Raw genomic sequence first — 17,498 nt, 5'->3', positions numbered from 1 at the left:
TGTCCTTATCAGTCCAGAAACTTGTCTTAGATTTATGAAAGCCTCCAATGCTTGATCTATTAAACCAGGAGCAGTTATGATGTTCTTCTTGCTCTTCAGAACAGTTTACAAACAACCCGTGAGGTCCCCAGTCAACAAATTTAAATGTATGATTAGTATGATTTTGCTGAATTATAGAAACTTTCCCAAATTGGCCTCGACAATCAGACCAATGTAACGGTTGTATCTCCTGTTTTCTTCTCCAAGATACAGTGTGACATGAAGGTTCCTCTGGTTGAAAAAGCATGTTCGAATAGTTGGCTATCTGGCCTGGATAATGTCACTTGGAGCCATTAAGTAAGAAAGATGCCGTAGCAAACATTCCCAGATGCAAAGCAGTCCCACTGTTGGCAGAGTATGCCCACCACTGTGGGAAGATAGTCATGCAAAGTGGGTGAGATCCGAAACAGACAGGCAAGGTTTTGAATTCCACGGAAATGTTGATTGGCTTTCCTGCATCTTCTTCATGGATTGGTCGCTTTATGGACCAGGGACTTGGAAAATGCATGCTATCATTGGTAAAGATCATAGGGGCTTTATCTACCCAATCCACTATGGAGAGAAGTGGTGCGTTGGGTATGTATGCCCAATAAGCATATTCTGCACTTACCCAGAGGAACAGGAAAGAACAGCTAACATTGCCAGAAACAGCTTATCTGGAGTCATAGGAGTTCCAGTACTCTTCAGTGTCTGCTCAGCCTGACGAGTCATGTTTTTCACTTGAGCCCATGTCGGGTAAGGGTTCAGACGATGGCGTTTCCTCATTGGCTCCTCCAAAGTCATTGATGAGACCCTTCGTGTCAACTTCGTCACTTGCCGAGGGAGTCTGGTCTTGGGGTCCTTCTCGGTAAAGGACATGGCGAAGGGGAACCCAGATTTCCTCTCCATCTGTAACGACAGGACCATAACCCTTGTCTAGAAGTCGTAAGATTCCTGGCAGCCATTGATTAAACTGCTTATACCATATTGGTGTATTGATTTCTAATTTGCTGTTTTTGTCTTCTGCACGAGTGTCAGAATTATTTTTTATTAAGTTTAAAAAATTCAGGGAATAAAGAGTTAAAGATAATAGTAATTGAGGGTTCATGGGATAAGAAGTGTATCTCCTCTTCTATATTCCCCCTTACTGTTTTAATAAATGAGTTTTTAGGGTGCGGTGGGCTCTTTCAATAATGGCTTGACCCTGAGGATTATAGGGTATTCCTGTAACGTGTGTTATGTTCCATTCTGATAAAAATGAACGAAACGAATGTGAGGTGAATGTAGGTCCATTGTCTGTTTTCAAGACAGAAGGAATCCCCATAATGGGGAAGGTGAGTAAGAGTGTGGAAATGGTGTGTTTACTGGATTCTGAAGAGACAGGTATTGTCCAGATAAAGCCTGAAAATGTATCAACTGAGATAAAAAGCAAAGAAAACTTTCCTAAGGAGCAGTGAGTGAAACCAGATTGCCAAAGGGAGTTAGGCTGTTGCCCCCGGGGATTAACTCCTGAAATCATAGTTTGTAAGCGCAGAGGGGCACAGACATCACAGGCTTTAATAATATGCCGCGCTTCAGTGAGAGGAATATGGTATCTAGAGTGCAATCTGTTAGCACTGGTATGAAGATTAGCGTGTTCGTCATTGGCAGACGTAAAAATGGGAGCTATGAGCCTGTCAACAGCATCATTTCCTGCAACCAGAGGGCCAGGTAAACCTGAATGAGCACGTATATGTGCAATAAAGAAAGGTTCCGTACGTGAGCGAATTAAAGCTCGAGTCTGTGAAAAGAGAGTATATAATTCTTCATCTAGGTTGTATAAAAAGGCGGTAACAAAATCAGGAAAAAGGGAAGCAAGGTATTTGGAATCAGTATATACGTTGAAGGATAATGGTTGAAGTGACAAAAGAGCATATAAAGCATACAATTCAACTCTGTGTACTGAAGAATAGGTAGAGGGTAATTTCTCTTTGATATCAGGGCCGACAATCCCTGCAATGCCTTTCTTGTTGCCATCAATGAAATAGGTGGGTGCATTGGAAATAGGTTGGGATGTAATGATATTAATTACAATGAATTTAGTACATTGTAGAAAGTCCCATAATTTTCCTTTCGGCAAATGAAATGAGGTAACATTTTGAAAATCACTTAATGCCATTTGCATGGTCAAGTTATACTGTAAGGTAATTTGCAATTCCTTTTTTGTCAAGGGAACATGTATTGCATATGGATCAAATCCAAAGTTTGTATATGGCTTCTTCCTGACACAATTAAGTGCCCTATTTTCTCAATATACCCATTCTACTGGGCTATGTTGAGCTATAATTGCAGTGGGCAAATGTTCAGTGGGGAATATATATAAAGAAACTGGTTGATCATAATCTAGCCGAGTTGAAAAAGATTGTTGAATGCGTTTCTCCATAAAGGCCAGTTCTTCTTTGGCCTCTTTTGTTAGCTGCCTAGGGCTATTAGGGTCAGGGGATCCCTCTAAAATTTTAAATAGATTTTGTAAGTCATAGGTGGGGATGCCAACAGATGGCCATAGCCAATTAATATTTCCTAGCAATTTTTGAAAATTATTCAGCATGCGTAGAGATTGCACAGAAATTTGAGTTTTTTGAGGTTTGATTTTAGATTCTTCCATAACATGTCCTAAATAATTAAAGGGTGCTTTCCATTGAATTTTATCTGGTGCAACAAGCAGGCCATGATTTTGAAGAGTAGTAGTAACTTCATTGTAACTGTTGCAAACAGAGTTCAGATTTCATAGAAAGAAGTATATCATCCATGTAATGAATTATAAACGCAGTAGGACATTTATCTCTAATAGGTTGTAATAAAACAGATATGAGATATTGGCAAATGGTAGGAGAGTTCATCATTCCCTGAGGTAGCACCTTCCATTGAAATCTTTTAACAGGAGCCATGTGATTTATAGAAGGAACTGAAAAGGCAAAATGTTTTCTATCTTTAGGGTGCAAAGGTATAGTAAAAAAGCAGTCTTGTAAGTCAATAATAACTATAGACCATCCTTTGGTACCATAGAAGGGGAGGGCAATCCGGGTTGTAAGGGCCCCATAGGTGACATGGTGTTACTAACATTTCTTAAATCTATTAACATTCACCATTTTCCTGACTTCTTTTTTATTATAAAAATAGGGGAGTTCCATGGGGAAAATGAAGATTCTATATGAGCTTTTTGTAATTGTTCATTTACTAATTGTGTAAGAGTTGCCAATTTTTCTTTAGTTAGGGGCCATTGAGGTGTCCATACTGGGGTATTAGATTCCCAATCGAGAGGCAGCGGTGTTAACTCAATGGCCCCCATTAAAAAGGTTCATTTAAAGAAACTGTGGCTTTCGTTTGTTCAAGAAAATCCCATCCCCATAAATTGATAGGGATATTAGTAATATATGGTTTAAGATAAGCTACAATTTGATCAGGGCCATACACTTGTAAATAGGATGCACTGACAAAAGTTTGTGTGGCATCAGCTTCACCCACTCCTAATAGTCTAGAAGGAGCCACAACCTTACCCCAATCAAGGGGCCATTCTGCAGCTCCAATGATTGAAATGTTACCTCCGGTATCTAACATGCCTGTGAAATTTTTTCCCTGTATGCGTAAAGTAAGTATGGGTTTCTGATGTTCCTTTAATAAGGTGGATAGTGCAGCAGTAAGGTTGGTACTGCCAAAGCCTCCCTGCTGAACTTTATCAGATGCCTTCATTGGTTTGACATATGGCAAAAGTAATAATTGTGCAAAACGTTCCCCTTTTTGTAAGTATACATTTCCCATTTTCACAACATTTACCATAACATGTATTTCCCCTTCATAATCTTCATCCATAACACCAGTCAATACCATTAAACCTCTCATTGTGCAGCTACTATGTCCCAAAATCAGTCTCATTGTCCCGGGTGGAATTGGGCCATAATATCCAGTGGGAATTTTGTGGGGGTCATATAATTCTATTAGTTCCATATCATAAGGACTAGGTATATCAATGCAAGCACTCTTAGATGTAGCTGCTTGTAGCGTCATAACGCTAGGTCCTCCTTTTGTAGCGGGGCTAGAGGATGGCCCCTTTATCAGTTTCCCTGTTGTTTTTGTTGTGAACCGGGGTTCAAAGTGTTTCCATCCTTATCAAATTTAGAATGACATTCATTCAGCCAATGGAACCCCTTTTTACATCTTGGACATATTTTTGGGGGTCTCTTCTTATTAGAAGTAGTATTATTTTTTCCGGCCTGTGTATTGTTTTTAAATATGGCTGGGCTTCCCACAGTTAAAACATTTGGCATTAGCAGCTTTTTGTACATTAAAGGTTTCCAATGCTGCCAATTTTGTTCTATGGGACATAGATCTGATGTCCTTATATGCTTTCAAATATTCCATAAGAGAGCCAGTCTCTCGAATTGGTCTGAGCACGGATTGACATTCCTCATTAGCATTTTCAAAAGCAAGTTGTTTTAAAATAATATTTTATAAGTCACATCCTTAATATATTTCTCAATTGCATCCTTTAATTTTCCTATAAATTGAGAATATTCCTCCTCATGTCCTTGAATAATCTTAACAAATGAACCATCAGAGTTAGTGCTATCAACCTTTGCTTACGCCCTGCAGGCAGTTTCTTTAATGAAATGTAACATCTGAGGGGTAATATTAGCTAATTGTGCAATCATATCGGCCATGGCTCTTGTTCCAGTGAGTATATCGTAGGTTAAATTTGCAGGGTTACCATGAGGTTGCTGGTCAATCAGCATTTGTTGGGCCTCATCATTAACCCATATTTGCCATTGAAGTAATTGTTGAGGATTGAAAACCATCTTTGCTACTTGAAAAAAATCATATGGCATCCAATGGTCAGCCCATCCTCTGAGAAATTCTATACAGTAAGGAGAAGTAGGTCCATACAGAATACATGCTTTCTTAAAGCTAGACAACATGCCAAAATCTAGATTAGCCCAAGTATTTTGGCCTTGGGCAGGTTGATTAAATTGCACTGGGAAAGGGAAAGCGCAAGCAGGCATCTCCTGAGGAGGAGTGAAATGATTAGTATGAGCAAAGGTAGCAATTGCTGTTACAGGCGGAGCAGAAGGGGAAACCTCAGGTTTGGGCTGTCCGTTGAATGAAATGACCTCCGTTCTAAGTGGCTTCAGTTTTGACACATCCTGTATATATGTCTCAGTTGTTTTTCTAAGGATTGTGTCTGATTGAACATAACATTCTTATATTTCAAAGCACCTTGCATATCTTGTTCCTTATGCTCATATTCATGTAAAGATTGAATAGTTTTTCACTTCCAAATTAACGTTATGCCCTTCAACTTGTTCTATGATAGCCCGTATGAGTGACCATGTAACCCTTGCTGATATGCTCGCAAAACATTATTTTTAGCCCTTTTCTATATGTCTAGATTGAGTGTCCCCTCTTCTGGGAACCATGAATTGTTCCAGTAAAATATGATAGCAGTCGTTCAACTGATCTCTTGAAACATTAACACCGTTTTGTTTCAAAAAATGATGCATTATAGAAATGAAAGGAATTTCACTGCTATGTTGTCCCATCCTGCTTGCCTCTTTCTGCAGGGGCTCGTTGCTTTGTTCAGCCTTCCTCTCAAGTCCCTGTTCATGGCGCCACTTGTTGGGGATTTTCTCCCTGGGACTTGGAAGCGACGAACCTGAAAGGACACTCGGACAGTCTCTTGCCCGGACTGACAAGTTTATTTCTGCAGTCAAGCCGTTTTATAAAAGCAGGAACAAAGAGCTTAGAGTATACAGCCAGCAGAGCGCGTACGGGGTTAACACCTAATCAGTAAAAATATTTCCAGGACAGCACGCTCTAAGTGACCCATGTGCTTATCCCATAACCCGTTTTCTCAAGCAACATCCTTAATATTTATTATTAAATCTTGGCGCCGGGCATAACCAAAGGCAGGAGATGTTTTTCTGCCCGAGCACACCAAGCCGGGATATTTCTGGCCCTTCGCCATTTTCCCAAGGACTTCCCGCAACCGGCTATTTTGTACCGGGCTTCCCAACACCTGTCCATCACCAACTCCCGGAGTTCACTGAGACTCACGTCCATCAAGTCAGTGATGCCATCCAGCCATCTCATCCTCTGTCGTCCCCTTCTCCTCCTGCCCCCAATCCCTCCCAGCATCAGAGTCTTTTCCAACGAGTCAACTCTTCGCATGAGGTGGCCAAAGTACTGGAGTTTCAGCTTTAGCATCATTCCTTCCAAAGAAATCCCAGGGCTGATCTCCTTCAGAAAGGACTGGTTGGATCTCCTTGCAGTCCAAGGGACTCTCAAGAGTCTTCTCCAACACCACAGTTGAAAAGCATCAGTTCTTTGGCGCTCAGCTTTCTTCACAGTTACACATTTTACTGTAGGCCAAAGTGGGTCCACATGCAGAAACTCTCTATTCAATTGAGTTCCAGATTTAGCATATCCATGATATTTTAAGAAATGTCTTCCTCAATTTACTATAGTGTAGAAAGACAACCCTATAAACATTTTTTTCATTTTTATCCACATTTTCTAATTGCTAAAGAACATAGTAACTTTTCTTTTCTCATTTAGTTTTTATCTGATTGGAGCAAGAATTCTATATTGTGAAATTTCTGAAAATAATGTGAACTGGAATGATGATTCCCCAATATGTGAAAGTAAGTACATCCTCTCTTTAGAATATAGAGCAGCATTTCTCCAACTTTTTGATGTGGTGAGTGTGAGTGAGTGAAAGGTGCTCAGTTGTGTCTGACTCTTTGCGACCCCAAGGACTATACAGTCGATGGGATTCTCCAGGCCAGAATACTGGAGTGGGGAGCCTTTTCCTTCTCCAAGGGATCTTCCCAACCCAGGGATTGAACCCAGGTCTACCGCATCGCTGGCAGATTCTTTACCAGTTGAACCTCAAGGGAAGCCCCTTTGATGCAGGGATCCCTTTATTCTTTTAAACTAAAGTAGACATCCAAGAGCTTTTCTTTATATGGGTTATATCTATTGATATTAATATTATACTGGAATTAATTAAAGCTGAAAAAAATTTAAATAATTATTAATTCATTTTTAAGGAGAGTAATCTTAATACATGTAAATATATGCAACAAATTTTTATGAAAAATCAAAAGATTTTAAACCAAATAGAATTGTGGTACTGTTTTACCTTTTTCCATATTATTTAATTTTTTTCTAGATTCCACGCACACTTTTTAACTTTTTTAAGTTAATTTATTTTTGGTTATGCTGGGTCTTTGTTACTATGCACAGGTGTTCTCTAGTTACTGTGAGCAAGAGGCTACTCTTTTTTATTTTATTTAATTAATTAATTTATTTTTACACAAAAGTCATTTTGTATTGGAGTATAGTTGATTAACAATTTTGTGATAGTTTCAGTGAACAGTGAAGGAATTCAGCTGTACATACACATGTATCTATTCTTCCCCAAAGCCCCCTCCCATCCAGGTTGGCACATAACATTGAGCAGAGTTCCATGTGCTATACAATAGGGTTTTTTTGGTTATCCATTTTAAATATAGCAGTGTGTACATGAGCTTTTCAAAGTCCTCAACTATCCCTTCCCTTCGGCAACCATGAGTTCGTTTTCTAAGTCTGTGAGTCTCTTTATGTTTTCTAAGTAAGTTCATTTGTATGATTTCTTTCTAGTTTTCACATACAAGGGATGTCATATGACGTTTCTCCTTCTCTGTCTGACTTATTTCACTCAAGATCACACTCTCTAGGTCCGTCTGTATTTTGCTGTGAATGGCCTAATTCATTCTTTTTAATGGCTGTATATATATATACACCACCTCTTCTTCATCCGTTCCTATGTTGGTAAACATTTGAGTTGTCTCCATGTCTTGGCCGCTGTAGACAGTGCTGCAATGGACACTGAAGGACATGTATCTTTTCGAGCCATGTTTTTCTCTAGGTATATGCCCAATAGTGGGATTGCAGGGTCATACGGTAGCTCTATTTTTAGTTTTTTAAGGAGCCTCCATACCGTTCTCCATAGTGGCTGTACCAATTTACATTCCTACCAACAGTGCAGGAGGGTTTCCGTCTCTCCACACCCTCTCCAGCATTTGTTGTTTGTGGATTTTTTGGTGATAGCCATTCTGACCAGTGTGAGGTGATATCTCATTGTCGTTTTGATTTGAATTTCTGTAGTGACCGGTGGTTTTGCATGTTTCCGTGTGAGGCTGATCTTCATTTCGGTGCGCAGGCCTCTCCCTGCGGTGTGGAGCACAGGCTCTGGATGCAGGGCTTCAGTGGCTGCAGCGCAGGGCTCGTTAGCTGCGGGTTGCAGGCCCTGGAACCCTCCGGCTTCCATGGCTGTGGCCCACAAGCTTTAGCTTCCCACAGCATGTGGAGTCTTCCCAGACCAGGGATCAAACCTATGTCCTCTGCACTGACACATGGATTCCTATCCTCTGTACACCAAGGGAGTCTGCAAATTACTTTAATATCTGGCTTAAAGGAAGACATCTGGATTCAGCCTATTGCAAAATCACACAGTGTGCAATCACACAGTAACCTCTGAAAAATTTAACCATACTCTCAAAGAGATGAAACTGAAAAACGACAGTAATAGTCTTAATTATAGTAATAGTATTAATGTTAACAATCAATTTGTTAGTGGAGATATTTATAAATCATAAAGGATTTTCTTAGCACAGAGTTTTATTTTTAATCACAAGTACATTTTTGCATTAAATTGTCAGCCTCTTTTATGATGGTGAAAACAAAACTTAGAATGGCCTTGCAGATAAATATATGTATGTCATATTTCAGGAATAAGCTTCATTCTAAAAGTTAATTTCTAAATTAATCGTTTGAATTTGAAATAGTACATTTTGACATAGAGACTTTCTTCTAATTGGATATTGGATTCACAGCTAGCTTATATTAATCATATGTTATGAATTATTTGAAGGAAGTTCAGGACTTTGCTAATGCTGTCTATTTTATCTTTGCTTCATGTCCTTTTCCCCCCTTTAAAGAGATTTTGTGTTCCACACCTGGAAATATAAAAAATGGAAGATTTACCGTTTACAAGGATGAATATCAGTATAATGAGATAGTAATTTATATGTGTGATCCTTCAAATGGACCAGATGAATATTCTCTTGTTGGAGAGAGTACGCTTATTTGTGTTGATTATGACAGATGGAGCAGTGATCCTCCGGAGTGTAAAGGTAATAATATTTCCATTTATTTCCTCCTGAGTCTGCAAAGATCATGGAAGCACTTCATAAATAGTTTTACCTACAAGTAAACAAAACAGTCATAAAGTTACTCCTCTTGCTAAATTGACTTCTAATTTAATTTAATATTGGTCAAATCAAATTAAAAGATAATTCTAGTTGCAGAGTTCCCCACCAGTCACTCCACATGTCCTTGGCATTCCAATTTATACATCATGAGCTACTGTGTATATGCATGAGCTAGAACTTTTTGGTTTTTTGTTTGTTTGAAAGCATCAGAAAACTCAACACACCCTGGCTTAAGAAATAAGAAAATTTTATCTTGTATTACAAGATCTCTGAGAGTTCTGGCTACAGGAATATTAAAAGACTAACCCACTAAGTATCCATCACTATATGAATAGATAAAGAAGATGTGGTGTGATGTGGTGTGGTATAGTGTATGTGTGTAATGGAATATTCAGTTCAGTTCAGTCGCTCAGTCATGTCCAACTAACTCTTTGTGACCCCATGAATCGCAACACACCAGGCCTCCCTGTCCATCACCAACTCCTGGATTCTACTCAAACTCATGTCCATCGATTCGGTGATGCCATCCAACCATCCTCTGTCGTCCCCTTCTCTGCCTGCCCCCAATCCCTCCCAGCATCAGGGTCTTTTCCAATGAGTCAACTCTTCCCATGAGATAGCCAAAGTATTGGAGTTTCAGCTTTAGCATCAGTCCTTCCAATGAACACCCAGGACTGATCTCCTTTAGGATGGACTGCTTGGATCTCCTTGCAGTCCAAGGGACTCTCAAGAGTCTTCTCCAACACCACAGTTCAAAAGCATCAATTCTTTGGTGCTCAGCTTTCTTCACAGTCCAACTCTCACATCCATACATGACTACTGGAAAAACCGTAGCCTTGACTAGATGGACCTTTGTTGGCAAAGTAATGTCTCTGCTTTGAAATGTGTTATCTAGGTTGGTCATAACTTTCCTTCCAAGGAGTAAGCGTCTTTTAATTTCATGGCTGCAGTCACCATCTGCAGTGATTTTGGAGCCCCAAAAAATAATCTGACACTGTTTCCACTGTTTCCCCATCTATTTCCCATGAAGTGATGGGACCAGATGTCATGATCTTAGTTTTCTGAATGTTGGAAGTGAGAAATAGATTTAAGGGACTAGATCTGATAGACAAAGTACCTGATGAACTATGGACGGAGGTTCCTGACATTGTACAGGAAACAGGGATCAAGACCATCCCCATGGAAAAGAAATGCAAAAAAGCAAAATGGCTGTCTGGGGAGGCCTTACAAATAGCTGAGGAAAGAAAAGAAGCAAAAAGCAAAGGAGAAAAGGAAAGATATTCCCATCTGAATGCAGAGTTCCAAAGAATACCAAGAAGAGATAAGAAAGCCTTCCTCAGCAATCAATGCAAAGAAATAGAGGAAAACAACAGAATAGGAAAGACTAGAGATCACTTCAAGAAAATTAGAGATACCAAGGGAACATTTCATGCAAGGATAGGCACAATAAAGGACAGAAATGGTATGGACCTAACAGAAGCAGAAGATATTAAGAAGAGGTGGCAAGAATACACAGAAGAACTGTACAAAAAAAGATCTTCATGACCAAGATAGTCACGACGGTGTGATCACTCACCTAGAGCCAGACATCCTGGAATGTGAAGTCAAATGTGCCTTAGAAAGCATCACTATGAACAAAGCTAGTGAAGGTGATGGAATTCCAGTTGAGCTATTTCAAATCCTGCAAGATGATGCTGTGAAAGTGCTGCACTCAATATGCCAGCAAATCTGGAAAACTCAGCAGTGGCCACAGGACTGGAAAAGGTCAGTTTTCATTCCAATCCCAAAGAAAGGCAATGCCAAAGAATGCTCAAACTACTGCACAGTTGCACTCATTTCACATGCTAGTAAAGTAATGCTCAAAATTCTCCAAGCCAGGCTTCAGCAATACGTGAACCATAAACTTCCAGATGTTCAAGCTGGTTTTAGAAAAGGCAGAGGGACCAGAGATCAAATTGCCAACATTCGCTGGATCATAGAAAAAGCAAGTTATATGTATAATTCCCAAATATTTGAAAAGTATGCAAGACACTACTAAGGAACCTATGAGTCAAAGAAGCAGTCAAAAGGACAGCTAGAAAGTGTTTTGAATCAAATAAAAATTAGAACACAACAGATCAATATATCGAAAGGTGGGATACAGCAAAAGTATTGTTCAGAAAGATATTTTTAGTGTGAAATACTTATGTTAGAAAATTCTCAGATCAATCATCTAAGTTCTACCATAAGAAACTAAAAAAGAAGAACAAATTAAACCCAAAGCAAGAAAACACAAGGAAATAATAGTTAGAAATCCATGAAATTGAGAAGAGACACAAAACAGGGATAATCAAAGAAATCAGCCTGGTTCTTAGAGAAAATAGATGAAGTAGATAAACTTACAGACAGTCTGACAGGAAAAAAGATACAAATTACCAATAACAATAGTGAAAAGGAGAATATCACAAAATATCCTACAGACATTTGAAGAATAATAAGGAAGAAAACAAACCACTGTATGCCTATAAATTTGACAACTTAAACCTTCTCCCGAAGAGCACTATAAACCCTGTGTCCTCACTGGGGAATTCTACCAAACATTTAAGGAATAGATGGTAGCAGTTCTACACAAAGCCTTAAGAAAATATAAGAAGAGGGAATCCTCAACTCGTTTCATGAGGACAGCATTGCTCTGAGGCCAAAACCAGATTGTGTACAAGACAGCGATTTGACATTTACAAGATCAAAGCAAGTTGATCACCATGATGTGTCTATTGTGTATGTCATAACCTCATAGCTTATCTATCTGATAACCGGAAGTCTGTGCCTTTTAATCCACTTCTTTTATTTTGTGCATCCTCCCAACCACCTCCTCTCAGTTTATCACTTGTTCTCTGTACCCATGAACCTATTTCTGTTTTGTTTTGTTAGTCCATTTGTTTTATTTTGTAGATCCCACATATAAATGAAATCATGTGGTATTTGTCTTTCTCTGACTGACATTTTACTTTGCATAATATCCTCTAGGTGCACCCATGCTGTCCTGAATGGAAAGATTCCATTCCTTTTATGACTGTGTAATATTCCATTGTATACATACCACATCTTTTTCATCCATTACTACCCTCAGGCGGCTTCCATATCTTGTTGTTCAGTCACTACGTCGTGTCCGACTATTTGCAACCCCATGAACTCCAGCACACCAGGATTTCCTGTCCTTCACTATCTCCCAGAGCTTGCTCAAACTCATGTCCATTGAGTCGATGATGCCATCCAACCATTTCACCCTCTGTCGTCCCATTCTCCTCCTGCCTTCAGTCTTTCCCAGCATCAGGGTCTTTTTCAGTGAGTTGGCTCTTCGCATCAGGTGGCCAAAGTATTGGAGCTTCAGCTTCAGTGTCAGTCTTTCCAATGAATATTCAGAGTTGATTTCCTTTAGGATGGACTGGTTGGATCTCCTTGCAGTCCAAGGGACTCTCAAGAGTCTTCTCCAGCATCACAGTTCAAAAGCATCAATTCTTTGGCACTCAGCTTTCTTTATGGTCCAACTCTCACATCCATACATGACTACTGGAAAAATCATAGCTTTGACTAGAAGGACCTTTGTTGGCAAGGTAATGTATCTGCTTTTTAATACACTGTCTAGGTTTGCCATAACTTTTCTTCTAAGGAGCAAGCGTCTTAATTTCAGAGCTGCAACCACAGTCCACAGTAATTTTGGAGCCCAAAGGAAATAAAGTCTGTCACCGTTTCTGTTTTTTGCCATGAAGTGATGGGACTGGATGCCATGATCTTCTTGTTTTGAATGTTGAGTTTTAAGCCAGCTTTTTCACTCTCCTCTTTCACCTTTATCAAGAGGCTCTTTAGTTCCTCTTAGCTTTCTGCCATTAGGTGGTGTCATCTGCATATCTGAGGTTATTGATATTTCTCCTGGCAATCTTGATTCCATATTGAGCTTCATCCAACCTAGTATTTCACATGATGTAGTATGCATATACATTAAATGATCAGGGTAACAATATACAGCCTTGACGTTCTCCATTCCCAATTTTGAACCAGTTTATTGTTTCTTATCTGGTTCTGTTGCTTCTTGACCTCCATACAGGTTTCTCAGGAGACAGGTAAGGTGATCTGGTATTCCCATCTCCTTAAGAATTTTCCACAGTTTGTTGTGATCTACACAGTCAAAGGCTCTAGAGTAGTTGATGAAGCAGAAGTAGATGTTTTTCTGTACTTCTCTTGCTTTTTCTATGATCCAACGGATGTTGGCAATTTGATCTCTGGTTCCTCTTCCTTTTCTAAATCCAGCTTGTACATCTGGAAGTTCTTGGTTCATGTACTGTTGAAGTCTAACTAGGAGGATTTTGAGCATTACCTTGCTAGCTATTGTTAAAAAAAAAAAAATGCTGTAATGAAAAAAGTGCTGCACAAATCTTTCTGAATTAGTGTTTTGTTTTCTTTGGATTAATACCCAGAAGTAAAATTGCTGGATCATACGGTGGTTCTATTTTCCCCTAGGCTATGGCTCACTGTATTCATTTCTATACACTGTCTTTCGAAGTAGAAATTAACTGCTCTTAAAATGTTTATTGCAATTCACCTGTGAACCCACATAATCCTTATTCCGTTTGTGGGAGTTATTTGATTACTGATTCCATTTCATTACTAGTAGTCAGCATATTTACATTTTCTATTTCTTATGGACTTAGTATTGGGAGAGTGAATGTTTCTGAGAATTTATCCATTTATTCTAGGCTTTCCAACTTTGGATGTATAATTGTTCATAGTATTCGCTATGATCCTTTGTATTTTTGTGGTATTGGTTGTAACCTCTATTTTTTATTTCATTTACTTGTATCCTTTCTTTTGTTTCTTGATGAGTGTGGCTATATGTTTATCAATTTTATCTTTTCAATGAACCATCTCTTATCTTCATTGTTTTTTACTCAATTTCATTTATTTCCGCTCTGTTCTTTATTATTTTCTTCCTTGTACACACTTTGTGGGGAGGGTTGTTCTTTTGTTGCTATGGGTGTAAGTTTAGTTGTTTACTTGAGACTTTTCTTGTTCCTGAGGTACACCTGTGTGGCTATAATCTTCTCTCTTAGACTGCTTTTCCTGTGTTGCACAGATTTGAAATACACCATTTTCATTTTCATTAATCTTAAAAATATTTTTATATTTTTTTGATCTCTTCAGTGAATGACTGACTGTTTAGTAACCTGTTTTTTGGTTTCCATGTGGCATTTTTTTCCAGTTTTCTTCTGCGGTTGATTTGTGATTGGAAAAGATATTTGATCATAGATTCAAATGTAAGACCTAAACTCTAAGACTTTATGGGAAGAGATAGAAAATATTTATGAGTAACCAAAGATTGCTTTGAAAACCTTAGAAGCATTATCCTTTAAAGAAAAATAAATAAACCAGACTTCTTAAAATCTCAGAACTGCTGCTCTCAAACACATTGGAGAAAGAAAAAAAAAAGCCATAGACTGGGATAAAATGTTTGCCAAGGACATTTCTTAATGGACTTCAAACTATGATAAATAAGGAACTCTTAAAACACAATATGAAAGAAGCAACCCAATTTACAAAAAAAAAAGGGGGAAACATATTTGAATGGAATTTTTTCACCCAAGAAGAAATGTGAATGCCAATGAAGTATATGAAATGTTGCTCAATATCATCAGTAATAACAGAAACTTAATTTAACACCATGATGAGAAACCACTAAAACCTATTAGAATGCCTGAAATTAAAAACGGTAACTAACAATTCCATGTTTTGGTACAGATATGATGTATTTGAAACTCCAATACATTACTGTTAAGAATGCAAAGTGGTATGACCATTTTGGAACACAATTTAGCAATATTTTATACAGTTAAGCATCCACTTAAGGGTTCAATCCCTGGGTCAGGAAGATCCGCTAGAGAAGGGCACGGCAACTCACTCCAGTATCCTTGCCTGGAGAATCCCGTAGACAGAGGTGCCTGGTGGGCTATGTTTCATAGGGTTGCAAAGAGTTGGACGTGACTGAGGGACTAACACTTCAAGGAATAACTCAGCAATCCAAGTCAAGTGCAAACATGTACAGATGGAAACCTCCATGAGAATGTTCATAGCATCCTTATCATAATCATCCCGCTCTGGAAACAAGCGAGAATTTCCTGTCAATTGGAACCTGCCAGGTTACAGTCTGTAGGGTCTCAGAGAGTCGGACAAGGCCAAGTGACTACCACCTTCACTTTTTCACCTGCATCTATTGCAGATTTAATCTCATAAGATATTCTCTTGAAGTCACTGCCCAGTCCAGCGCTTTTTGGTTTTGCTTTGTTTCCAAGTTCTGCAAAACCTATTCGTAGATCCTGAAGTCAAGCTAGAGTGTCATGATCTGTAATTTACTTCTGGAGAAGCAGAAAGAGAAAGTGAAGTCGGTCAGTTGTGTCTGACTCTTTGCAACCCTGTGGACTGTATCTCTGTCCATGGGATTCTCCAGGCAAGAGTACTGGCATGGGTTGCCATTTCCTTCTCCAGGGGATCTTCCCAACCCAGAGATCGAACCCAGGTTTGCCGCATTGCGGGCAGCCGCTTTAACCTCTGAGCCACCAGGGAAGTCTGGAGAAGCAGAGTAGAGTGGGAAGTAGCAGAGCACACTGGTGTAAGGCTAAGTATTAACTTGAAACCTGATCTTGGGTCTGCGTGCTTGTATACTGCTTTACAACTTAAAAATTGTTTCCTGATCTCTTGACTGTAGTCCAGAATGTTTGGAAAACGCTGTCCTAATTACATTGGCCTTTGTATTTCTTGAACATCCCAATTCCTGTGTGTTTTTGCCATATGAAAACTTTTTTATTTTTTTCATAACTGGCTTCTTTTAAACTTTTAAATTTGAGCCCAACTATTACCTTCTCCAAAAGTCTTTACTATCTTTCTAAAAGAATAAGGTATGTAATTCATCTCAGCATGAGCTGAAAAAAATCCTAGAGCTGAAGAATATCAAAAGTCACTTTTGAACTTACCCTGAATTTGTATCTGACAGTCAGACCTTTTCAAAACTTGTCAGCACTGGGGAAAAAAAAAATGTAGAGAAGTCAATAAACTATAATGATTGTCTGTTCCTAGTAGAAAAACATTATTAGATCCCTCTAAATCTGTTTCCCTGGAAGTTGAATGCACAAATAAAGTCTTTTTTTTTTTTTTCTAATTAACACCCTGCCTTTCATTCCTTGCTTCTTTCTTCCCACTGGTAATTATTACTTTGCACTAGATTTTTGCTCCTATGTGAAGCAGATTTCCATTAATTTTGGAATTTCTCCACTTTTCAGTGGTCAAATGTGACTATCCAGTTGTTGAACATGGAATGATATTATCAGGATTTAGAAGAAAATTTTACTACAAAGCGCAAGTTGTATTTAAATGTAACCAGGGTTTTTACCTTCATGGCAGCAGCACAATTGTCTGTAATGCAAACAGTGTTTGGGAGCCCAAGTTACCAACGTGTACTAAAGGTACGAAGGTGTCTTTCTCCTTATTGGGTTTTTTTTTTGTTTTGTTTTGTTTTGTTGACAATAAATTTCAATGATACAGAATAACAGAAAAGAAACACTTTTGGTGCTCATATCTGTCTTATAGCCATTTCCATGTTACATGCATGCCAACTAATTCACAAAGAAAGCTGCTGTTTTGATCTTTCTGTGCTTTTATAGGCTCTTAAAATGTGATGTATGTACATCACAGATGCATACATTTCTCTTGTTCAGCATCTTTACATGTAAAATGGATAGGAAAAATTTTCCAGTGTAAATTAAAGCAATTGCATTTTTACATAAATAAGTGTGTAAATGAACAGAAAGTGGTAAATTCCAAGTAATTCAATGAGTTTATATTTTTGTTTTCCAGTGCCAGTTGCTGTTCCTACTGAGCCTTCAACTACCCATGCTTCAGGTTTCATAAAGTCCTGCTCATATTTGTCAATATCCTTTAAATTCTTTGTGAATTTTCAAAATCTTTTAAATGTCTGGTGACTTACACTCGCTGTAATTTTTGGTCATAGAAGGAGGGAGAATGCATTCACAACCATTTTTGTACTTAGTCTAAAATTACTTACTAAACCAGACGTGTAAACTTAGGTAATGTGTATAAACTTGTGTACGTACACGCGTGATGATGGGGTGCCTCCCTCACTGTGTGATAGCAAAGTTACAATGGGAT

The 17,498-nt window shown here is 38.6% G+C and overlaps 1 protein-coding gene across 1 annotated transcript in view; it reads left to right on the top strand.

The window, feature by feature from the left end:
* LOC518224 (membrane cofactor protein) overlaps positions 1 to 17,498 on the top strand; it is a 79,466-nt gene that overhangs the window by 23,888 nt on the left and 38,080 nt on the right. The window contains exons 4-7 of the mRNA XM_059875833.1: positions 6,607 to 6,692; positions 9,033 to 9,227; positions 16,613 to 16,795; positions 17,187 to 17,231. Coding sequence (XP_059731816.1) covers positions 6,607 to 6,692; positions 9,033 to 9,227; positions 16,613 to 16,795; positions 17,187 to 17,231 — 509 coding nt within the window. The remainder of the gene's footprint in view (positions 1 to 6,606; positions 6,693 to 9,032; positions 9,228 to 16,612; positions 16,796 to 17,186; positions 17,232 to 17,498) is intronic.

This window comes from Bos taurus, chromosome 16 (assembly GCF_002263795.3).
Source record: "Bos taurus isolate L1 Dominette 01449 registration number 42190680 breed Hereford chromosome 16, ARS-UCD2.0, whole genome shotgun sequence".
Lineage (NCBI taxonomy): Eukaryota > Metazoa > Chordata > Mammalia > Artiodactyla > Bovidae > Bos > Bos taurus.
The sequence above is the reverse complement of the archived record's forward strand: the minus strand, read 5'-3'. Positions and strand labels throughout refer to the sequence as shown.